We start from the raw sequence: 23,892 nt of genomic DNA on the forward strand, positions 1-23,892 counted from the left end.
AATTAAAAATAAATAAAGGAGGAAACATGCTTTTTTTAAAGTTTTGGAGATGGATATTATGATGCTTTCACATCCTAATTTAGCACATCACAAACACAATCATGGTTTAATTGAGTGTACTTAATGCCACTAAACTACACACATAAAATGGTTAAAATGGTACATTTTATGTTATATATATTTTACCACAATAAAAAAAATGGTAATAATATCAACCAACTCTGCAGGAGTGTGTGAGGATTAAATAAGATCATTCATTCATTTATTCATTCAATACACAAATATTTATTGAGCTTCTGCTGTGTGTCAGGCACTGTGCTAGGCACTGTGGATGTAACTATGAACAAAACAGATGGAAATCTCTGCTCTTATGAAATGAACAGTCCAGGGAGGGGAAGAAATGTAAATGACATATATAAGTAAGTTACATCGCATGTTAGGAGGTGACAAGTATGCTGGAGAAAAACAGAACTGGGTGAGGAAGATAGTAAATGTGGGGGGAGGGACTACCCTTTTTGATGGTGGTCAGGGTGGGACTCTTGAGGAGGGAGCATTTGAGCAAACTTGGAGGAGAGGGAGTGTGCCAGGCAGGTATCTGGATGTATGTAAGAGAATGTGGTAAGTTGTAAAGCTAGGCATTGTGTGTATGAGAGAGAAAAATGAGGTACAGAGAGGAATCAATTAAGTTCTTGCCAGCTCCCAAGCTGGTGAAGCTGGGGGGAAAGGGTGCTGGGAACCTCTCCCTCACATTCCACGGCTGCCCGCAGTTCCCTCTGCCTCTCGCTGTGCCACCCTCCTCCCCCAGCCAGCTGCAGCATCCCTTCCAAAATATCCAGTCTAATTCAGCTTGCTGGTGGCAGCGAAAGCAGGGGACCGAGGTCTAGAGGAGGCTGAGAAAGGACGAGTGGGGGATGCTGACAAGCCCTGCCTGAGCTGGCTGAGGCCCTCGACAAATGAGCTGGTGTGTCCTAGAAACAGGGTGCACGGAGGGGCAGGGACCAGGGCATGCAGGGTCGGACAGGTGTGTGGGAGTGGGGAGGTCAGGACAGAGTGGAGAGAAGCAGGACGTGGGTAAGAAGAGACTGGCAATGTGCAGGCCAAAAAGGTAGGTAAGGACCTCCAGGCATGCTGCACATCTCCTGAACCAGGGGAAACGGGTCTGGACGGGCCAAGCAATGCGACTGCCAAGTGAGCATTTCTTTTTGGGGGTGGGAAGGGGTCCTAGACGGGGAGAAGAAATGCAGAGAACAGCCAATGGGCATAGAGAAGAGGATCAGCCATTGTAGAGAGGGTCAGAGGATCCGCGAGGGTTTAATAACACTGAAGGATTTGCCCAAACAGACTCACCCGCATTATCTCCCGGCTTTTCTTCTGCTTGAGCGTGGCCAGGCATCCCCTTTCAGGCAGACCCGACTATCTTCAAGATGGAAGAAAATGAAAATAAATCGGGCGGGCAATGAGACCTGTGGAAGGGCAGCTGGGGTCTGCAAGGCTGCAGGGGAGAGATAAGGGCAGCGGAGGGAAAGAGGCCCGAGTGGTTGCCAACCAGACGGAGGAAAACAGAGGCAGGCTAAAAATAGGTTGGGGGGAGGGAGGGAGGAGAGCCAGTCCAAAAAAGAAGGGAAAGCAGAAGCCATTGATGCCGTCGCGCCTCTGACCCAATTCTTCACCCCTTAGCCTCACCAAACTGAAAAATTTGGGGGTGACAGGGGAAAGGGAAAGATTGGTCAAGATAGAGAGGAGAGTCAGAGGAAAGTAATTGGAGTCTTAAGACCGAGGCGATGGTGGGGTACAAATCAGTCATGGCGATGTGGACAAGAGGAGGTATGTAGTGTATGTAGCTAGTGTCGGTTAAACCCTCGCCGGAGTTTGGCACCCGGAACAGGTTGAAGAGCTTAAGGAGTGTGAGTGTAACTTGGAAGGCGGGTCAACTGTCGGGAAAGGTACAAGGAGGCCACGAGGATGAGTTGTTCTGGGGTTAGCAGGCTGGAGTGTGACTTAATGCTCGCATTTTACCTCTCATGAGAGTGATTAAAGGGAGTTTGGTAGGTGGATATTCTATTTCTTTTTCTTTTTAAAAAAAAACATATATTTTATTGATTTTTTACAGAGAAGAGGGGAGAGGGACAGAGAGTTAGAAACATCGATGAGAGAAACATGGATCAGCTTCTTCCTGCACACTCCCCACCGGGGATGTGCCCGCAACCAAGGTACATGCCCTTGACTGGAGTCGAACCTGGGACCCTTCAGTCCGCAGGCCGATGCTCTTTCCCAGTGGTTCTCAACCTTCTGGCTCTTTCAATACAGTTCCTCATGTTGTGACCCAACCATAAAATTATTTTCGTTGCTACTTCATAACTGTAATGTTGGTACTGTTATGAATCGTAATGTAAATATCTGATATGCAGGATGGTCTTAGGCGGCCCCTGTGAAAGGGTCGTTCGACCGCCAAAGGGGTCGCGACCCACAGGTTGAGAACCGCTGCTCTATCCACTGAGCCAAACCGGTTAGGGCTGGATATTCCATTTCAATGGTGGGCTTCCATTGTAGCCAGAGGGGTTCAGGTTAGACCTCAGGATATTATCCCAGTAAGTAGATTTGTGAGATAGTAAAACATGTATATGAGCACTCTTATGATATTCTTTCCTGGGAAACCTTTAAAAATGAGAAGCCCCGTCTATGTGGGCCTCTAGGCTTGCCTGGAGGCTGGGACCTCCCCCAACAACTCTGGAAGATTCCTGGCTAGAAGGGAGACGGAGGGTTTTATTATCTTGGAGAGAGGGTCTGGAATGGCTGTCCGGGCCAGGGCCTAGGGCACCTGAGAGTGGGGGAGAGGGGGATGCACAAGGGCATTGGGTTTGTCAGGCTGGGAGAAGCCGCAGGATCAAGGGGGCAGGATTCTAACACGAAGGACCCAGAGGCGTTTACATAACTTTGAATAATGAATAAGCCCAGCTCTGGGGCTCTTAGTCAGCATGCTCATCTACATCTTTATTAAAGCTTTATAAATGATTCAGCTCCCTACCCCTGCCCCCAGCCCTGCCCCGCCGGCCCCAAGCATCAGGGTAGTTGATTGCTCATTATTTTAGACTAGATTTGTTTCACCAACATTCAGTGAGGCACGGAGTGGGGACCACAGGAGAGAGGGAGGCCTCCAAAGGCAGGCTGAGTGGAGAGGTAGGGGGCGAACAGAAGCAGCGGCCATGGGAAGTCAGGTAGCTTGGCTGTGAGCTAGGGACGCGGTCATCATTCTTTAAAATAACCCCGGGGCCAACATCCTCAGGAGAGAAAGGTTTCTTAGATTCCCTGAAAGGTGCTGGGTTCAAGTCCTACTCGATCCCCAGCAGGCACGTGGCTTGGCTCCATCACAGCCCAGAGCCCCTTGAGCAGCTAAATGAGTACCACCCCCAGGGCAGTGCTCATTTTTTCCTGAGGTAGGAATTTTGCTATTTTCACACAAAAAGAAAAAAAAAATTCTGCTACGCTTGCAAGGCAAGAACAGGCACCAGGCACATTAGGGGAGGAAAATACAGGAACGCGTGCACATGGTATATAAATATGCAGGGAAAAGGAATGCTTGTGTCCACAGAGAGTTGGAGCTCACGCCACAGAGGAGCCCAGAGAAGAGGGGCATCCAGGTGGGCACGCTAGTGCCAGCTGCTCTGGTATCTGGCTGGTCCGCGGCAAGAGGCAGGGAGAGGCATTTAACAGCCTCGCCCCGGATGAGGGGGAGTTGGCAGGAAGCCGGTAGGGGAAAGGTAGAGCATTTCTCAACCCTGGCAGCACATTAAAACCACCTGGTTAGCTTTTAGAAATACAAAGCTTGGGCCCCACCCAAGGCTAATCACATCGAATCCCTGAGGGAGAAGGTCCTGGGCACAGTAGTTCTTAAAAAGTTCCTCAGTGTTGTTTGGATACAACCAACGAACTAATAGATTGGAACTAACTCAGCGGTTCTCAACCTGTGGGTCGCGACCCCTTTGGCGGTCCAACGACCCTTTCACAGGGGTCGCCTAAGACCATCTTGTATATCAGATATTTACATTATGATTCATAACAGTAGCAACATTACAGTTATGAAGTAGCAACGAAAATAATTTTATGGTTGGGTCACAAGATGAGGAACTGTATTTAAAGAGCCAGAAGGTTGAGAACCGCTGAACTAACTTAATATATGTACTTATTAACATATTGACATAGAGTAAAATCAGGGTAATTTAAACATTGGCTGGCTATTTGGTATTAAGGAGGTTTTGATAAATTTTTTAGGTGTGATACGAGTTTTGTGATTACATTTTAAAAAGAGTCGCTTTCTTTTCTTTGAGGAATAGATACTGAAGTATTTATTAACAAAGTGATCTATCTGGAGTCTGCTTCAAGATAACCCAGTGGAGTGGGGAAGTGGACAGCAGTGCAGATAAAGCAAGATTCGCTCTGTGTGGCTCAGTTGGTAGGAGCATCATCCCATACACCAGAAGGTGGCGGGTTCAATTCCGGGGTCAGGGCACATACCGTGGTGGCGGGTTGGATCCCCAGTTGGGGTGCATACAGGAGGCAACTGATCAATGTTTGCCTCTCACATCAATGTCTCTCTCTCTCTCTCTCTCTCTCAAATCAATTAAAAAACATATCCTTGGGTGAAGATTAAAAAACATTGGGTTGATAATTGTTAAAGCTACTTGATAAAGAAGTTCATTATACTCTTATTTTCCACTTCTTGTATATAAAACAAAACAAAAACAACAGCTCTTTGCGTGTTTCTGATACGCAGCAGGTGAGAAGCCCAGAGCCAGGCCCTCAGCAGGACAGGGCCACCTGGCACCTCTGCGAACACACCAGCTTCAAGGGCAAGAGCCAGCTTGTGGGACTGGCCTCCAGGGCCCTGGGCCTCGGGCCGGGCTGCGTGGGCCCCCTTGGGGACACAATGTCTGGCAGTTAGAGCTGCAGCTCTGGGGGTCCAGCCTTCTTCCCTGGCCAGCACGGCCGCTGGGGACTCAGAGCCTCCGTGCTCGGTGCACTTGGACCAAAGCCAGCTAGCTGCCTGCCTGAGGCACCCAGAGCAAGCACTCAGCCTTGCTCTCCTTTCTCAATTCCCGCTGTCGCCTGACTAACTCCCCCGGGGGCTGGACCCCCATCTCAGCTGGACACCCCCTCCCCCACTGCCGTCACCACTGCTTCCCTGCACTGTCACTCCCCGGACGGGCTCATCTGCCTCTGCCAGAGAACATTAGCCCAGCTGACTTCATCAAGGAGGTGAGGGGAGGCTGCACGCAAGTCCACAGAAGTAGGGGCACCCAGGCACCCATGCCCAGTGGCTGCTGGCAGAGCTGGCTGAGCTGCTGAGAGAGGTGCTGGTAGCTTGATCTCATTTGCATATCACTCCTGTAATGAACAAATTCAAATGAATCACAAATTCTCAGTTTTCTACCATCCCTGACTGGTTGGATCTCCTCATTCTTATCCCTGGCATGGACTCACCATTCCCATGTTTTCCGCCCTTCCAGGTGAGTGGTACCCCAGCCCCAATTCCTCCCGCCCCCCCCCCACCCAACACCCAACAACACTCAGCCCCTCCCTCTCACCCCACCCCAGGCCACCGCCAGCTTGGGCATCATGCTCAGTTTGAGGCCCTATCTGTCTTCTCCGCTCCATTACCTTCCCCTGATGGCCTCTCGGGGCCGGGGAGGGAGAGAGTTAGAGGGGGTCTACTTAAGAGATTTTTGGGATCTGTGCCTGCGCATCACCCGCTGCCATGAGTTATTTCAGCGCCGATGTTTGTCTCGAGCTGATTATTCCAGCCCGAGAACAGGTGGAGCAGCCTGCGGTGGCTTATTCGTCAGCCAAGGCCATCTGTTCCCAACAAGCTGAGATTTGTAGCTGATTTCTACTGGGGAGCAAGTAGAGGGGGAGGGGAGGGAGATGAAGATCACCCCCTCCCCCATCCTCAGGGGACTTACTCCTCCCACACCTTCTGTGATGCCTGAACCCCAGGCATTCCCTTCAAATACCCATGCTTTCTCATTTTCTCAGAGAATTCACTGGTCACTTGCTCTCCGAAAGAGCAAAAATACTTTTTCCTTCAGGGGCTAACCCTTCTTAGATGAAGTCAGGTCTGAGAAACACAAATCCATCAGCCAGACACAAAGTCTGGTTATTGAGCCGTGTCCACCCTTACAGATCTTTAAAAAAAAATGTATATGACCATGACCCAAATATTCTAAATGACCTTCTTGGCTTCTCCTCACCCAGTCCATGAGTCCCCTCACCTAAACCTGTCACCTGCAGGGCCCCAGGCTGCATGGGAGGGCACCGTCTAGAGATGCTTTTCTCTTCTCCCGGCTGCTTCTCTCCCCGAAATACCCTGTTCAAGTTCCACCCTCCAATCTGTTCCTCTTCCTGCTTTCACTCTCAGCCATGCCAAGAGTTGCCTGCTGCTTTAAGAATGGCATTCCCTGAGCAAGGGATCCAAGCAGTTTCTAAGCAGCTTCTCCACATGGCTTTCCCCCCACGGCTACTATTTCTATATATGAAATGCCAGGAAGAAGCTTCTCTTACACTAATAGGACGATTTGGGGCCTTCTTCAGTGTTTGGCACAGACACACACCTATACTGACTTTTAAAAAAATGGCTGAAATTTTTTATAATATGAGCACAGATACTTCATCTATCGCCCCACATGACAGAATAAAACTATAACATTCAGAGGTCCCTTCTACTATTTCTCTGTTTTCACATGTACTTTGGTCACGTACGCGTTCCCTTAAGAACCCATTCACAGAGCGGTAAGACTGCCTCACTTTCTAGTTGGTTCTCTAGGCTTATGTTGCCAGTTCCTGGGAGCAGAAGCTCCGTTTCTGCTATGACAGCCTGCCCAGTGGCTCAGTGTGTGATCCACTAGAAAGAACCGCCCCACAGATGAGCTCCAGGACCCTCGAAGGCAGGCCATGAGACCCGTGCCTCCGGTGCGGAACATTCTGGGGCAGTGCCCTCACTAAGGTCACTCTCCTTGCTTTCCAGAGAAAGATATTCCCGTGGGGGCCAGAAGCAGCCCTCAAGCAAGAATGCCAACCTGCTGCCCTACCCGGTTTGGCTCAGTGGATAGAGCGTCGGCCTATAGACTGAAGGCTCCCCGGTTCGATTCCAGTCAAGGGCACATGCCTGGGTTGTGGGCTCAATCCCCAGTAGTGGGTGTGCAGGATGCAGCCAATCAATGATTCTCATCATTGATGTTTCTCTTTCTCTCTCTCCCACTCCCTTCCACTCTGAAATCAGTAAAAATATATTTTAAAAAAAAGAATGCCAACTTGCAACTGATGCCAGTCTTTTGAGAAATATGACCCACGAGGCCTATTTCACCTCAGACAATTTTATATTTGCCTGGTTACCAGTCATTGTTCTGTCCTTCAAAGACCTAATGGTTCTGAAACTATTGACTGCATTTTCCCTATTCCAGGATTTATTTTTTAAAAAAACCCTCCCCCTCCCTTTTTTGGTATTCTCTACTTTCAAATTCCTTAGCGTTCTCTCTTCCCCAAATCCATTTGCTTCTTTTCCTAATCTAGGCAGATCATAGATGGCACAAAACAGATCAAAATTTATTAAACTGTGGAAACTCTTTGACTCTTAAGCCACCTCAAATATAATTTGCCTGAAGAGTGTCAAAACTTAATATCCTTTTTGAGGCTTTTGGGTAAAACTGTCATAGCTGACTTTTGATATCTAAAGCAAATTCCATCTGCACATTTAAGGATTCCCCTGGGAGATTTATGTCACTGACTTCAATCGCAAAGCACACATGCTTTTTGGAATCTCCCTTATGTGTATGACCCATTACCGGGGCTTATACTACAGAAGACTCAATTTCTCTGTGAAATTTCTTCTAAACAAATCCGGCATTCTTGTTAACTCCAAAATGGCTATTGCTCTGGAAATCACTCCTCCCAGATCAAATCGCAGAGAATGGCCTGGATCGTTCCTTTGTACGGTAATGGAATTAGAATGAGGCGAATATAGCTTGAAATATGCATCCCGGGCCACGTGGAACTGTTATTCATGCTGTTGGCACAGTATGTGTGAAGCACAATGTGGTAACGTGTGGGGGATGTTCTGAAATTGTTAAGGAGCAACACAAATGGGAAGCTGGCATTTCCCCCTAAAATTGCCAAGAAATGTTTCCGTCCTAAGGCCTCGGCGGATACCAGCTATTTGAGATGAAGATCATGACAGTGATTGTTGGCTCTCTCACCTCCCTCTTCATCCTCTGACGAGGCCAGAATAGCTCGCAGTCCCTGGCGACTGCTGGAACCAAGCTGAGAACCCTGAGAGGACAGATGCCGTTTCCTCACGGGGATAAGGACACTTTATAGAGTTGTGACAAAAGTTAAATGAGATTAGGTAGGCAAAGTGCATCAGTGCTGGGGACATTGTGAGTGCTCAACAAGTGGGAATTATTATTGGCTTTTATCATCCTCTTCATCGCACGGATCGCCACTGACAGGCCGGAAGCCCCAGTCACTACTCAGCCTCAGCTCCTGCCAAAGACTCCCAGGAGCCCTTAAAAGAGCTCAGCAAAGACAGGTGTCCTCACATCTCTGGAATCCTTAAAGGGCAACGAGACTGGGTTTGGCCTGGTCAACTGGTTAGGAATCTTTAAAGGGGTGTGGTTTCCTGGAAGAGTGGAAAGAACCTGCTGGTGGGGACGGAGCTAGGGGCCCAGGTCCTGCAACTAAGATGTGAATATGCTAATATACCTCGGTTTCCCAATCAATGGGAGGGCACCAGACTGCACTGGCCGAGCCCTCGAGTTAAAAGCCAAGGGCTGTGAAGCCTGAAGCTGATGCAGAGGTGCAACCGGGCTTGGGACCGAACCAACCCTGACAGACCTCGCTCTGGGAAAAGACGTGCCTCCCCCCATGGGGATCTCACGGCCCCCCTAGTGCCACCGTTAGGTCCTTCGGTTCCTCACCGAGGGTGATGCGGGTGGGGATGTTGGCAGCATTGAGGGGCTCCTTCAGAACTTAGGAGCCAAAAGGTTCTTGCCACCTTGTTTTACAGATGGGGAAACTGAGGCCCAAGAGGTTAAGTCCCTTCTCCAAGGTCGCAGTGCTCAGTGCTCGGTAGAAGTGCTCGGTTGAGCAGGTATTATTTGTCTGTTTTGTTTTGTTTTCACCAAAGCACGTGGAGCCCCCTCTGTAGGTGAAAAGGCAACAATCCCAAAGGCGGCAAAACCTGGTCCATTACCAAGCAAGTCCAGGACTGCCCACCAGGCTGGAGGCTTTAGGAAAGAATACTTCCTGGGGAAAGATGAAAGGAGTTGGGGTGGCAGCCAGGAGCAATAACAAGCAAGGACAAATGATCATAGACTGGCCTGGAGTGTGTTGCCATGTAAAGGTGACAAAGTGTTCCAGCTTCCCCGAGAACCAGCTCGGAGGAAATTAAAGGGGAACAGGAAGGATGAGGGTTAGATTTAAGGCAGCACTTTCTCCCAGGGGTGATAATGGGGCCCTTTATTCAGTGACCGAGGAAGGATGTGGACTCACCCGACTTCCTCCCACTTCTGAGGCCACTGGGAATCCATCTAGCCTCCAGTCCCACTCGGGCCTGCGTGGAGGACAGGAATGACAGTTGACTTTGTAAGGTCCCCACCATTCAGGTAGGAGATCCTTTTCCTGGATCGGCCCCCTGGGCTCTCTGCTGAGGGTGAGGACAGCAGACATGCTGGCTCCAGGGCCCTGGGGGGAGAAGCAGCCGTCATGGCATCTCTTGCAACACACTCCCTGCCAAATTGATTCAAATTGGCTTGGATATGAACATATGATTAAAGGAGCGGAGTGATTCATTTATCAGGAGAGATTAAAGAGCAGCATCTGCGCAGCCTAGCTGGGGGACAATTAAGGAGCAAATCGCTAAGTGTCTGTGCCACCAGGCATAGGGGCGGGGCATGGGGGGAAGGACAACTGGTATAATTTGCCAAGAGGACACAGGGACAAGAGGAAGTAGTTGGGGGGGGGGGCGGGGGTCACTTGGTGACTTGGTGCAGCTGTTGTCTCCGTTCACCATGGGGAGCCTCACAGGGCTTTGGTCCTCGCCCATGCCTCTTGTCCAAGAGTCAGAGCGACCCTGAGGGGCTGAGATTAGAGAGGAGGGTCTATTGAGGTGGCTTTGAACTTGGCACTGGGACAGATTTGCTGTCAGTTTGTGGGACTCACTTACAACTTAGGGACCAGAGCTACTTCAGGGTGCAGGTGAGGGCAGGAGCTTACAGGGTGCTGAAGGCACACCCAAAATGAAGCAGGGCCTTGAGGATCCTGCAGGCCCCTGGGCTCCCCTGGGGAATTGGTGCTGAGGGGATTGCCTCCTTCCCAGCCTGGAGCCCAGCACCCTGGCCAAGAGGCTGTGCTAGAGCTTGGAGAAGCCTTGGTCAGATGAGGCAATGGCCGGCTTCCCCAGACAGCCTGGTGTTTCCAACCACCACCTCTCTATCCTTGCCTCAGAGCCTTTGCTCAAGTTCTTTCTTCTCTGCATACTTGTCCCAGCAACATCTACCTGTGGCAATGCTATTCTTTCTTCCCACCCCAGCTCAAATACCACCTCCATTTACTTTAAAAAAAATATTTTTATTGATTTCAGAGAGGAAGGGAAAGGGAGAGAAAAACATCAATGATGAGAGAGGATCATTGATCATCTTCCCCCTGCACACCCCACATTGGGGATTGAGTTGGCAACCCGGGCACGTGCCCTGACCAGGAATGGAATTGTGACCTCCTGGTTCATAGGTAGATGCTCAACCACTGAGCCATGCCAGCTGGGCAGATGCCACCTCCTTTTAGAAGCCTTTCTAGGCCTCCCCCCTCCTCAGTGTCTCTGCTCATAATATGCCCAAAGCAACTCTTTTGTCCTATTATGTCTCATGTAACTATTTTCACGTGGGTCTGCCCTAGCCCTAATTCACGAGTCCCTGGAGGACAAACACTATGACTTGCTCCTCTCTACTCACCCACAGCTTGCACATATTGGTAAGTGCAGTACATATTTTGTGTCTAACTTCTCAGAATATCCGCTTTATGAAAGAAAGGACCTCATCCATCCCCAGCACTCAGATCAGTGCCTAGACCACAGCAAGCAGTTACGAAATATTTGTTGAGTGGATGGATAATATAATTGACTGTTGAGTTAATTAATAAGTGAATAATGTAAGTTTGCTGACTTGAACGAAGCCCCTCTGTCCCAGGCCAGGCTATTGGAGATCAATGCTGGACTTTCCAGTGAACCAGAGACCCGAGTCCGTGTGTGAACAGAATTGGGATCTTGTCTGTAGGTGGCAGGGACTTTGTCATACTAGTTCCTGAAAACAGAAAACGCACCAAGGTCTATGCAAACAGGAGTAAAAGATGTGATAGACCTGAACATGAGGGACCAGTAGTTTAAGAAAAAAGTATATAAAAATAACTTTGCTTTTACTACCTTCTCTATTCAACCTTGGGGGAAAGTGTAGAGAGGCAGTCTCAAGTTTAAGATGGATCCATTTTATACTTCTCTCCCACTCATTTTGGGGGAGACTTTTCTCCCTCCTTCTCTTTCTTGACCCTTTCTGGGTAGCTGATATCACCGAAACCTCAGCATTAGCGAGAGCTGTCTGATATTCTTTCCTGACTACCTGTCCAGACCAGGGGAGCCAGATCAACCAGCTGTACCAACCAACATGTCATGGGTGCAGGGATTGTAACTGGTCACATTACAGAAGGTAAAGGAGGAGGAGGCTTACAAGTGGTCACATGACAGAAGGTAGAGGAGGAGGAGGAGTAAGCCATTTGTTTCTAGTCCTTCTGCATGAACTGCTTCTTGGCTTCAGTGAGGAGACCAAGTGTCAACTGGGGCAGGAAGGCAGAGAAGCCAGAAGTCCCAGCCTGTTCAAATTGCCCTGTGGTCCAATTTGGGGCTGGACAGAGTGCTGTCAACTTTGATCAAAAAGTCATCTTTGGAATGACTAAAATTAAACTTTAAAAAAATCTAACACACAGGGCTTGGATTCCTTTAACAACAACAAAAAGGTAGAGCAGGCAGGATCTCTGTAATTGGTGAGACTTAACAGAGGGACCTCAGCAATTCCAAGTAGAGGCCAGGGGAAGATGAGGCCTGGTAGCTGTGCCAACCTGAATTACAATCCACAGGCTCTTCAAATTAAAAGTGGGGCTTGTATCTCCTCTGACCAATCCTCTCATCTCACTGCCTTGCCTGCCCCAAATGACCTGCCAAAGCTCTCCGAGTGGCTCTGGTCTGAATGGCTCTGGTCTGATGTAGGCGATCCCTCCCAGGTCCCCAGCAGAATCTTGACTCTGCTACCCGATGGAACAGGCAGAAAAATGGGCAGAGCCAGGAGGAAAAGGACGTTTATTTCCATACATTAGGTAATCAGGGAAGAGAGAGCACAGCCCAATGAATACAAACCAATTGCAGGAGAGGGGACAGCAGATGGGAGCAGCGCCAGGCACTGCTCTTGGGCCCCCAAGTTTGGTGATGTTGGAGGGATGACCTTTAGTGTCGGGGCTGGGACTGTCAGGCCACCTGTTATCATGTCTAGGATAAGTGTTTGTGTGTCGGGGCGGGCGGGCAGGGTGATTGGAAGAAGAAAAATGACTTAGGCTCAGGACACAGGGTGAGGACCCGTGTCTAATACATATCAGTACTGACCCAAACTTCCAGCTTTAGTTTTTTTCTGAGCACAAGTCCTCAACCCAAGGCCTTCCCTCTCAAGTTGAGCTTATGGTCCAGAGCGGGAGGGAGACAGTGCTTGGTTGAGCCCCAAACTGGCGTAGGTGGAATGGGTTTACTTTTAAATAGGTCATTGCACTTAACACGCTGATGAGCTGAAGAGGAGGAGGGGCTGGACGTTCCGGATGGTACATATGCACCCCGGTCTAGGTAGGTTTGCTCGGTCCAAACCCAGAAGCACCTGGAAGCTCTGCTTAGCCGTCTCTCCAGCTGCACAGAGAAAGGGCTGCTCTCCGAAGTGAACATGGAGATGAAATTCCCCCAGTCATCCTGGGGCCCCAGCTGCTACCACAGCCCCCGCCCACACTCAGGGATGCAGCTGTGATGGAGAGGTTGGGTATTTAAATTAAAAAGTAAAAAGACAGCAGGCACTGAGAAGAGAAAGCCCTCACCCCAAGCCAGGGGGAAGGAATTGCTGTTCCAGCCCCCAACTCCGCCCCATGGACCCAGCAACCGAGAATGTCCCAGTAGGCAATCTGTCCACTGTCCCTGAGCAGAGGGCTGAGATGGAGGTCAACTTGCTGGCTCCGTGCAGTGCTACGCCACCTGCCACTGCCCACAGTGGCCCAAGGTCGAAGCCAAGAGGGTGGCCTGTTGGAGGCAGAAGGAGCAAGAAGTTCTCTTATCAGAAACTCCTCTTCCCCCACCTCTTCCATGTGGAGACATCAGACCCCACAGCCTGACCCAAGAGGGTCAGGTGTGTCTCCTGCAGATCAGCAGTCAGGTGGGGAGACCTGTGCCCCGCTCTTTCCTGGGAGAGGCGCTGTGGCGGCGGCAGCCCATGGGGTGGGAGGCTACGCGTCGGTCTCCGTTGGCTTGGCCTCTGTGTCGCTGTCACTGGGGTAGCTGTGGGAGTGTCGGGGCCTGGACGTGCTGTCAACAGGGTCGTGCTCTTCATCTGACCGGTCAGGGGCAAGGGACTTCCAGTAGCTGGTGGGGCTGTGGGGAGAGAGGAATGAGGTCACACAGGAACGATATTCCGAATCTTCAGCACCACAGCCTTTAGTCCGGGGGAGCCCCCCCCCTCCCCAAAGCTGTGATAGCCTTCTCCAAAAGCCACACATTGAGAAGTAAAAACCTCCCCTGGCTTCCCCAGAGGATATTCAGAGGAGTAAGAGAAAGGAGCACATGGTCTCGACTCTGAAAACTTGGAAAACTCCAAGGAAAGCGATGCCGTAGAGCAGTGGATCTCAGACTTGAGTGCATAAGAATCAGCTGCAGGTTCCTGGGTCCTTCCCCTGAGAAATTCTGACTCGCTAGCTCTTGGGTGGGACCCAGGAATTCTGCATTTTTAACTCCCTTCCCAGAAGATTCAGGTGCAGGGAGTCCATGGGCCACACTGATGTGGAGACGGAGGGTCTGGAGATCACATGACTACAACTTGTCTAAGGTAAAGTTATTCCTGAAAAGATTCCAAGAAGGAGGGCCTTGACCCACTGAAGACTCCCAGATCCGAACCCTTTCTCCTCATCAGGTTTTCCTAAGGCCTGTGAGAATATCTGCCCCTGACCATGGCATCATCGACCTACCATACAGAATGCAGACTCAGGATGTAGAAGCTGGCAAGACCTCTGTTTCAGGGTGGCACAGATGTCCCTCTCTTGGCACCATAACCCAGCCCCATAGAGCTTTCCTCAGGCTGCTGAGAGCCTCCACCTATATCTGCCCCCACCAAGATGTTGAGCAGCATCACCCCTGGATGGAGCAGGCTCATGGCTTCAAGCAAGGATGGAACCTCATCTTCCAGGTCCGGTATCATTTTCTTTTCTTTCCTTCCCAAAGCCTTCCCCTATCCCACCCCCCACCTCCACCTCCACTGCCTCTGCCAGTTCAAGTGCACTATCATTTCAACCTTCTTGGAGAAAATGCAGCTCAGCGTGGCTTCACCCCTACCAGTGCCCTGCAACCAGCGGGTCCCTGCCCGGTGCTTCCAGGGACACAGCCCTGCTTGCAGGTCCTGGAGAGCTTCCACTGGGCTAAACGGGACTTCTGTGATCTCTCTGCCGACAACTCTAAGACTCCGAGGAGGAGGGGCCTTGTTTACCAGTCCTTTCAAGGTTCTATCCCCAAACCAAAGGAGCAAGAATCAGTTCTGCATGGATGCACTACACTCTGTGGTGAAGAAAGGATTTGGCCACCGAGGACTTCCTGTGTGAGACACTCCCTAGGCGCTCTGGATATGCTATGTTATCTTCACAACCACCCCTGCAGTGCCACGAGGAAGCTGGTTCAAAGAGACGGAGCATCTGGCCCAAGGTCACACAGCCAGTGGGTGAATTTGAACCTGGGACTCTTAGACCTCAAAGCCTTGCCACTAGATTGGGTGACCTGAGGAGAAAACAAGACCAAAGCGGATTTCTCCCGCTGGCCTGGGTGAGAGGCCGGGCTGTGTGTGAAGCCAGGGCTCTCTCTCTCTCTATCCCTCCCTGGGGAGAAGGAACAGCCTGATAAAATACATGTTCAATTATGCAAAGTGGTTCAGGAATGGGGCAGTCTGCTTAATAGTTATCGCATTTCTCATGAATGAATTACCATTTTTAACGGAATCACAATAGCACAAAACACATTTAATACAAACTAGACTGAACATAAATGAGTCTTACTTTGATGGGCCAAAGGCACTTAAGGACGCTGGGGTGTCTCAGGGACAAAATTATAAAGGCCAATGATGACTACGCAACGTAGAAAAAAAATTGGGGTTATTTTAGCTCTTGGGTTGTTTGAATTCTAAATTAGTAGGTTTTATTTTCATTTTTTAGACACAATTTCTGGGCATCCAATGCTGAGGTTTGCTGTTAGGCAAAGGAAGGACTGGCTTTGTGAAAAGACAGTGGGGTTATTTGGTGGGCAGAGGTGGGGGCGAGGCAGATACCAGGGCTGACACCCAGATGCTAACTGGGTGCTGCTGGAGAGCCCGGGGTGCTCCTTTCCACTCTCACCCCTTCTCAGAGTGGGGCTGCAGCCCCCACTCCCACATTGCTGTGCGGGCCAGGCAGGCCCCTGGCAAAATGACAGCCAGGTTTCAACACTGTTCCATCCAATCCAGCATCCTGGATTGCTGGACAGTGGGGAGGGGGTAACCCCATGCCTCTCTTCCCTGCTCTGTGGAGCCTCAAGACCTCCTTGCTCTAACCCTGGGCGCTCTGTAGCCAGTCTCCTCCGTGGCTTATCGGCTGCAGCTGTCAGAGAGCCTACAGCAGGCAGCCAGCCCCCTCCCCAGGGCAAGAGTCAGGGCTGGCAATTTGAACATTTTAACCAAATTGTTTAAAAAGCTTTCCTCCTCACAAGCCACTGTCTCCTGCTCAACGCTGTCACAAACAATTTGGTACATAAGCTAATTCCTGCCGGGCGAGCCCAGGGTGGCAGCCTCCTCCCCTTGCCTTAGCTACGACGCGGTGCACTCGTGTTCTGAATTCTCGCTGGTCCCCATCGCCAGATGGGAAGCTAAGCCACCACTCTGCCTCCGCCCCCACTCTTGGCAGTTTATCCATCCAAAGCCAGGACATGCTGAGTCCAACTAGGTCCTCCCTCCCCCGGCCCTTGTCTCGCCGGCTCTGTATTGGTTGGCTGGCTGCTGGCTTGGTGCCCACTCTCCCCGCAGTGAATACAATCCTCCACGGAGGTGGTGGTGTGTAGGGTTTCAGAACTACTCCTGTTTTCCCGGTGGACAAGAGGAACTGCGCTGGTGGCTGGGGGAAGAAACAGGCTTTCTGTGTTTTTGTTCTTGCTGGTGGTGGAGTCAAGGGTGACGATGGGCTGAGAGCACCCACTGGAGTCTGAAATCCACGTTGTTGGCCAGTGTGGGATGGCCTCCCTCTGCAGGTGCAGTGCTCAGGGGGGCCTGGCCCTCTCTGCTTTCCTCACCTCCCTCCATGGTCCATCAACTGCCTTCCTGTGCGGGGGCAGCAGGGCACCCCCAGGGCTGCTGAGGTGGTAGACATATGACGACTCCTGTCCTTTCTCACTATGGAGCTGCCATGGCACCCCAGTGCAACCGAGACACTCCCTGCTCTTCCCAGAGCACCTACAACCATCTGCTTCCTGAGGGGAGCGACAGAGCAGTGCTGAGCCCAAGGGCTTGGTTTCAGAGCAGCCCAGGGCCCAAGGATTCCGAGTTGGCCATGAGCCTGGTTGGGTTCAAGTTCCATCTTCCCTATCCCATCCCCCCCCAATCCCATCCCATCACCATCTCCAAACAGCTTCGGATACTATTCACTTCCACTTGCTCCATCCCTTAAAACAAAACTTGGTCCCTTCGGTATAAAAGGGACAAAGTCAGTGTACTCCTCAGCTGCTCCCACAAGCATGCGACAGGTGTGTGTTAGTTCATGCATCCAGGAAACAAACGCCCGTGCCTCAGGGGGCTGCGCTCTGGGGCCAGGCCTCCTGGGAAGCAGCAAGCTGGCCCTGGGAGGGTGCCATGCCGGAACCGGCTTCACAGAGGCAGGGTGAGCCAAATGTCACCACCCGCCAGGGGAACTGGCAACAATGGGATTCCAATGAGTCAGTCTCTGCCTTTCTTCCGAGGCGGGAGGGGGGGGGGGCAGAGAGGGCCTGACTGCTAGCTCTCCCTCCCCACAGGGAGAAGACAGGGGAGGCAGGGAAGCCGGGAGGGGGCTGTCACTCAGCCGCTGCTAATTTCTATTCATTAAAACTTTACAAGATGAGCGGAGAAGAGGTGACGCCCTTGCGTGGGCTTCTTCGGGTGGGAGGGGCGGGGAGAGAGTCAGGCATCTCCGGGTCTGCTGCAGGGTGCAGTGCTGTGGGGGCGGGAGTGCACCTGGCACTCCTCGGCTTGAGACCCATGCCAGGGAGGAAGGTGGCAGTGCAGGGCAGGGGATAGCTGAGCCAAAGAACCCATGAGAGCCGGTGGCCACTAATGCACCGATCCAGACCAGGGGGTCAGCCGGGATGGGCCCAGCCTGTTGGGGCCACAGACAAGGGCTCCTATAGGTGTGCTGCCAGGTAAGCACTTGGCCCCATGTGCTCCGCCTTGGGCGATATGGAGGAGTGGTTAAGGACGAGTTGACTCGCCTCCATTCAGATCCTGGCAATATCACTTCCTGGCAAGTGACTTAGCTTCCCTGAGCCTCAGCTTCCTCTTCTATAAAATGGGGCTAATCAGACCTTTACGATGGGGTTAGTGTGAGGATCGAGTGAATAAAGCGTGCCAGGTACCTAGGAGGGTGCCTGGCCCAGGGTAGGACACGGTGAGTGGGAGCTGTGATTGACATCACCTGCACGTTCAGCTGACTGGGCTCAGGGCTCTGAATGACTAGCCAGCTGAGCTGGCCTCTGCCCTCCGGGGTAGCCCGGGGGCTCTCGGAGGCCAGGCCTGCCCGAGAGGCATCGGGAGGGGCCGAGGTGGTGGCAGGAGCATGTTAGTTCACACCGAGGGGCGCACGCCATGCTGCACTGCACGCCAGGTGCCACCTACTGCTCTAGTCGCTCTCGGGCCGGTACAGGTACCGCATCATCAGGCTGTCCACCTCTTTCTTACGCTTCTTCTCCTCCTTCCGAGACGGCCGGGGCGCCTGCCCAGCCTCCTCTTTTTCCGCGGCTGGGCCCTTCTTCACGCTGGAGCGGCTGTGGCCTGAGACCGTAGAGCCGCTGGAGGATGAGGATGAGGACTCCGACTCCGTTCTTTTCCTCCTCGACTTGGACTTCTTCTTGCCCTTTCGCGAGCGCCCCTTCTTCCGCCGCCTGTGCTCTGAGGAATCCTCGGAGCTGGAGCTGGAGCTGGAGCTGCTCCTTCGCTTGCTCCTGCTCTTGCTCCGGCTCTTGCGGCTGCTGCGGGACCGGGACCGAGAGACATCGGCCGCAGAGGCTGAGCGGCGGATGCTGGTGGCCTGCTCGGGGGACTCCCGCTGGGCGCTCCGGGCACTCCGGATGCTCTTCCGGTCGTCCTCCTCGGAGCCGGGCTCCAGGCTGGTCCGCTGGAATGGGACGGGTTTGTAGCTCAACACCTCATTGATGGCAGCCTCCAGGTCCGGGTCCAGGTAGGAGTGGCGGCTGACAGGGCGGGTGCCGGAGCCCAGAGGCTCCTCCGTGGCGGAGGCCGAGAGGCGTGGCTGCGGCGGCACCGACAGGCTGCGGGCCAGCGACGGGTGGCTGTACTGCGAGTGCGCCTCACTCAGGGCCACGCTGGCCGCGTCATCCCACTCATCCAGGCAGCCCCGGCCCAGGGACAGGCGGGAGTCAGGGCTCTCCCGGCCGAGGCCCGAGGCCCGGCCCCAGGAAGGGCTGAAGGTCCTGGACAGGCTGTCCAGCCGGGAGGTGCTGCGGCGGGAACTGGGGGAGCCCGACAGTGAGATGCTCATGGAGGAGCGGGGCCCGTCTTCGCCCGAGCCACGCCGTGTGGCCGAGGAGGCCCGGCTGACAGGTGCAGAGACGGTCGAGGCCCCGTCAAAGTCTGAGCCCCACCGCTTCTCCAGCCCCCGGCTGGCACGGCTCCCGACCGCGGAGAGGATGGAGCCACGTTCACTGGGCTCCTCGGACCTCCTGCCCTGGCCTGGCTCCCCCCTGGGGCTCGGGCGAGCCTTCCGCGGGGGCCTCTCGGGGGAGGCGGCCCGCTCGCTCAGGGTGCTGAAGAGTGACTCTGCGTCCCCCGTGCCCCCGATGGAGTCCTTCAGGGTGAGCCTCTTCCGATAGCTCAGGGAGCTCAGTGCAGAGGCCGGCCTCTCCTCCACCCCCTTGCCCTCCTTGCCCTCCTTCCCGAGGGTGCTGAGGGCCGTTCTGCGGGAGGAGGTGCGACCGGGGAAGAGAGAACCGATAGTGGATTAGGGGCACAAAGAGAGAATGAGAGAGAGAGAGAGAGAGAGAGAGAGAGGCATTAAACCTACAGAATACAGACACAGGGGGAGGGAGGAGAAATCGGCAGCAGCCCTGGCAAAGTGGCGGTGAGAACGTTGGAGGAAATGAAGCAAAATAATTTGCGTCAGTGAAAATAGCTTCATGGAGAATGTCATGTAAATTAGACTATTGTTCTATTTCATCACTTTTCCCCCTCTAAAACGTTTAGTTCAATTTATTTCATTGTCAACTACCTGGAGCCTCATGCCACGCAGCGGTGAATGGCAGTGGGGCGGGGAAGGCAGCGTTATCTGCAATAACAAAATGTTGTTCGGCCGAATAAATTAAATCAATTAGAGGGGGCCACTGGGTGCTTGTGGTGAGGGGCTGGGCTTGGGAAGGAGCCTCAGGAGGGCTGGAGAAGAAGAGGGATTCCTTTTCCTACCCAGCCCACCTGCTGTCTTGGAAGGAGGTGGGGTGCGATGGCTCTGGGCTGGGGAGGAGGGGGAAGGGGACGCCGGGAGGGTGGGAGCAGAGGACTGCTCTCCCTGCTGCCATGCTGGCTGGCGGGTGAGGGATGGGGAAGGCAGACCCCTGGATACCAGAAGTAGCTGTCTGATCAGGAGACTGTGAATGGGCTAGAAAATAGGGGAGCAAGCCTACCTGCCCCCCACCATGGGTGTGAACAGAAGCATGGCGGGGGGCGGGGGGGCAGTAAAAAGGTTAGAGGAAGGAGAGAATGGGCAGAGAAAGTCGGCACTGTGTCTGCAGCGGTGACAGGGGAGTCGGAACCAGGGCCTTTGCTGCAGCTGCTCCTGTTAAGACCTCCGACGGCCCAAACTATCAGGCAGTCCAGTCAACATTTGTTGAAAGTGTAAGTGGGGATGAAGTTAAACCTACACCAAACCCAAGCCCCGAGCCTGGGGCACCGCAGACTCTGACTAAGAAGAAACCGTGCCTCCTGTGCTCATTCCACATGCGGGGGTGGGGCAGGGGGGCCGAAGCCCCTCACCCTCAAGCCACGCCACAGACGCAGGAGGCGTGAGGCCTACCTCTTTGGGATAAAGACCTACTGCTCGTCCAGCCTGGGGCGTGGGTGGCTTTTCCTCCCCGCTCCAGGCCACGTGCTCACCTGGAACTCTTCAAGCTGCCATCGTCGGACGTTGCTTTGGAAGAAGGCCCCTTGTTTTTCGACAACCACGACTTGACCCCGTCGACCCGGTCCTCCAGCTCCGAGTCCACATCTGAGTCGCCCTCGCTATGGGATGAGGAGCAGAAGGGTAGGTGAGGCTGGGGAACAGGTGATCACCGGCTGCCCCGCAGGGAGCGCTGAAGGGGCAGCAGGTGTGTCTTGGGCGGGGGTGGGATGCAGGGTGGCATGCGCATCAGTGAGTCAGGGAGAACAGAGAGGTTAGAGAGAGCGCACCGTTCATCAGAACCCTGGCCCCACTCAGCAGGCCGCACTGTGTGACAGCCACCAAGACCCTGAGGAGCATGGCGGCACCCCCGTTCCACTCTGTGTGACCGTTCAGCAAACCAACCCAGAGAGAATGATAAGGAGACCATTCATTCATCAATGACACCTGGGGGGCTCTTGGTTAAAAAGAGGAGTCCTGGGCCCTTCAGTTACTCCCTGAGGCCTACTCTGCTATTTCTTATCTACCCACTCCCCAAAATGTGGCTCTAGCTGCTGTAATTTTCCATGCCTTCCTTGCAAGAGCTGGGCTGCTGGCCCTGAGACAGGAAAGAGAAGGGATTCATTGTGACTTTAAGTTAGCTTGAACCTGGAGTCTCCTGAGCTGATGGCAATGCCAAACCGGGCCCTCGAGGCCATATCCCCGACCCATCCTGCGACTGCCCTGGCCCTTAGGAAACAGAGGGGACAGCAGCATTTCCCAAGGAGCTGCACCCTGAGATCCAGTCGGGCCCAGAAAGTCCCGGACAAAGGCTCTGTCTCTCCAAGTCCCCTCTTCTGCCCCTCAGAAAGCCTCCAGCTCTTGCCCCTCGGTGCTTCTTTTGGCCACGCTGGCCTGAGCCCTCTCTACTTGCAGGAAAGCCCAAAGGAGTCAAACTCTGAGGCCGGAGTCACGGCGACCCCTCACAGAGCAGCAGGGGCTTGGAGACGGCTTCCAAGCGAGAATGCTCCCAGGATTCTGCAAAATGTCTGCTTGTCACGTTCCCCTGCTATGGATATGCTAGGATTTCTCCTTGATATAAATTTCCTTTCATCTGTGTCAACAGGAGCAGCCCTGTCCCTGAATTATGTTCTTGAATAAATAGCCACACAGGCGTGTGTGCGTGTGCATGCATGCGCGCACACACACACACACACACACCCACACACACACACACACACACACGACACTGCCAGACTCTATTCTGGGGACTGTGAGAGAGCATGACTCGTGGGGAGGGGAATAAAAAGGCACATTTTATGGGCTCCTGTCAAATACAGAATTATAACAAAGACGAGGCTGGCTGATGCCCCGGGTAAACAGGAGTTTAGCAGACAGCCCCGTAACCACTAATGCCAGCCCCGTGCCAAACGAGCCCGGCAGATTTACCGTGGTGCAAGGGCCCCACGGAATGCCAATACCGCCTGATTTATACGCCCGCGCAGAAAACCGCCTCCTCCAGCTTCGCAGCCGGTAATTTATCACCGCCGTTCATAACCATATTGATTGCCTTTAGAAAGGAGGTGCTGTATGCATCGCAAAATCTATGTCTACATGTTAAAAGCGTTTCTGTATAAATCTCCCTTAATACCACGCTGTTTACTGCTTTCATTAAGGTTATGGCAATAACAACTGTATCTCTAAGTAAATCGAAACATTATTTTTCTGCCCGCCTTAGCACGCTCGCTCGATAACTTGGAGCTGAGGCCCAGGGCTGCTGAGGAAGGAGCCGCATCACCTCGCTGCCGTCAGCGGGAACCCAGCCTGGACTGCATGCCCTTGTGCGCCTGCGTGAGTGCCTGCTCTGTGTGTGTGTGTGTAAGCACCCATGTGTTGTGCCGGGCAATGATTTAGAATATGATCTTAAGTGCACGTTTTATCAGTCCTTGAAGCTGCTACAGCCCAAGGATGGCGGGGCTGGTACACACAGGGGACAGACGCCATGGGCCCAGCATACGAATCGTGCTCCTCACATTCAGAGCGACGAGTCGGGGGAGACGCTGGCCTGCCTGCCCTCGCCTTCCCTGCAGTTTCAAGCATATAGATGATGTTTGGGCTCTTTCCCTTAAATAATCAAGCCCGTAAACAAACTCCAGGGGCAGGCAGGCTCAGGGGGCAGTTGAAATTTTAAATGGTTGGAATTAAACCTCGTGTCAAATACAATTTATGTCCAGGCTCATGTGCTATTAGTTAACTGGGAGCCGAATCGCGGGGGAACAAACAAACGGAGACAGAACGGCGGGGGATATTAATTGTGTGTGACAACTGGGCTCCAGCGGCCCTCTATCACTGTTACACACTATTACATTTATCATTAGCTCACGAAGTCCTCTGCACGGCCGCCAGCCCATCCTGGCCAGGGCATGAGGCCTGCCAGGCGAGAGAGAGAGTGGGGGAGGAAACCCAACCCAAGCTACAGGAACAATCTTCCCCAAAACAGCCCGGTTGAACTTGGCGGAGGGACGCCTGGGTCCGCCTGAAGGCCTGCACATCTGCACCTGCTGTCCGGCTCCCACCCAGAGCGAGGGAGACGATGAGCGGGTGGACGTACTGGGCTTCCTGCCACCAGCTCAAGGCCCGGGGCCTCCCTCTGCCCGATGTGCCCGCAGGGAGTAGAGTAAACACATCTGGCCGTGTTCCCTTCCCAGCCACAGCAGAGCGGCCGTGATTAGCTGCCTGAATGCTTTCTCCAAACAAGTGACTGCTCGATGCCCCTCACCTCCTGCCCTTGTCTGCCAACGGAGGTGGCAGACCTTGCAAAACGAGACAGACCCGCTTCTCTCAGGTTCCAAAGGAGCCCCAGGATGCGGGCAAATCCATCCCAAACAGACTTCTCCCCAGAGAAATAGGCTGGGGAGGCGGCGACACTTGGTTTCGGAGGGAGGAGAGGGCTGGAGCTCAGGAAGGCAGACTGTGGGTGCTACCTCCTGAGGCTGAGCTCTCCTTGCTGATGGAGCCCCCATCCTGCCCGCCAGGGCGGGCGGGCGAGCCTTCCTGGGGGAGCGCACCCGGTTGCCTCCTGTGCAGCCCAGCCTGTCACCCGGCCTTCCCTCAGGACAGAGTCAGCAGTGTTAGCGTGAGAGCCTGGCTCAGAGGAGATGCGAGAGGCTGTGTGTCCCTCCCCGCCTCCCCCATGCGTCATGCAGCAGGCCA

General features: G+C 53.2%; 1 protein-coding gene across 23 annotated transcripts in view; it reads right to left on the reverse strand.

Annotated features, from left to right (window-relative positions):
* Positions 1 to 13,030: 13,030 nt before the first annotated feature.
* The window catches only part of MYO18A (myosin XVIIIA), a 95,233-nt gene continuing 84,371 nt past the window's right edge, over positions 13,031 to 23,892 (reverse strand). For 14 of the 23 annotated variants that reach the window (XM_036340784.1, XM_036340783.1, XM_036340782.1 and 11 more), the window contains 3 exons: positions 20,697 to 20,822; positions 18,210 to 19,507; positions 13,573 to 13,711 (listed from right to left, as the gene is read on the reverse strand). In XM_036340784.1, coding sequence (XP_036196677.1) covers positions 18,214 to 19,507; positions 20,697 to 20,822 — 1,420 coding nt within the window. In that variant the 3' untranslated portion in view covers positions 13,573 to 13,711; positions 18,210 to 18,213. Of the gene's footprint in view, positions 13,712 to 18,209; positions 19,508 to 19,856; positions 19,876 to 20,616; positions 20,823 to 23,892 lie in introns of those variants that run through there. The other 9 variants (XM_036340793.1, XM_036340791.1, XM_036340792.1 and 6 more) reach the window with 3 other exon arrangements.

Source organism: Myotis myotis, unplaced genomic scaffold, assembly GCF_014108235.1.
Source record: "Myotis myotis isolate mMyoMyo1 unplaced genomic scaffold, mMyoMyo1.p scaffold_m19_p_17, whole genome shotgun sequence".
Taxonomy (NCBI): Eukaryota; Metazoa; Chordata; class Mammalia; order Chiroptera; family Vespertilionidae; genus Myotis; species Myotis myotis.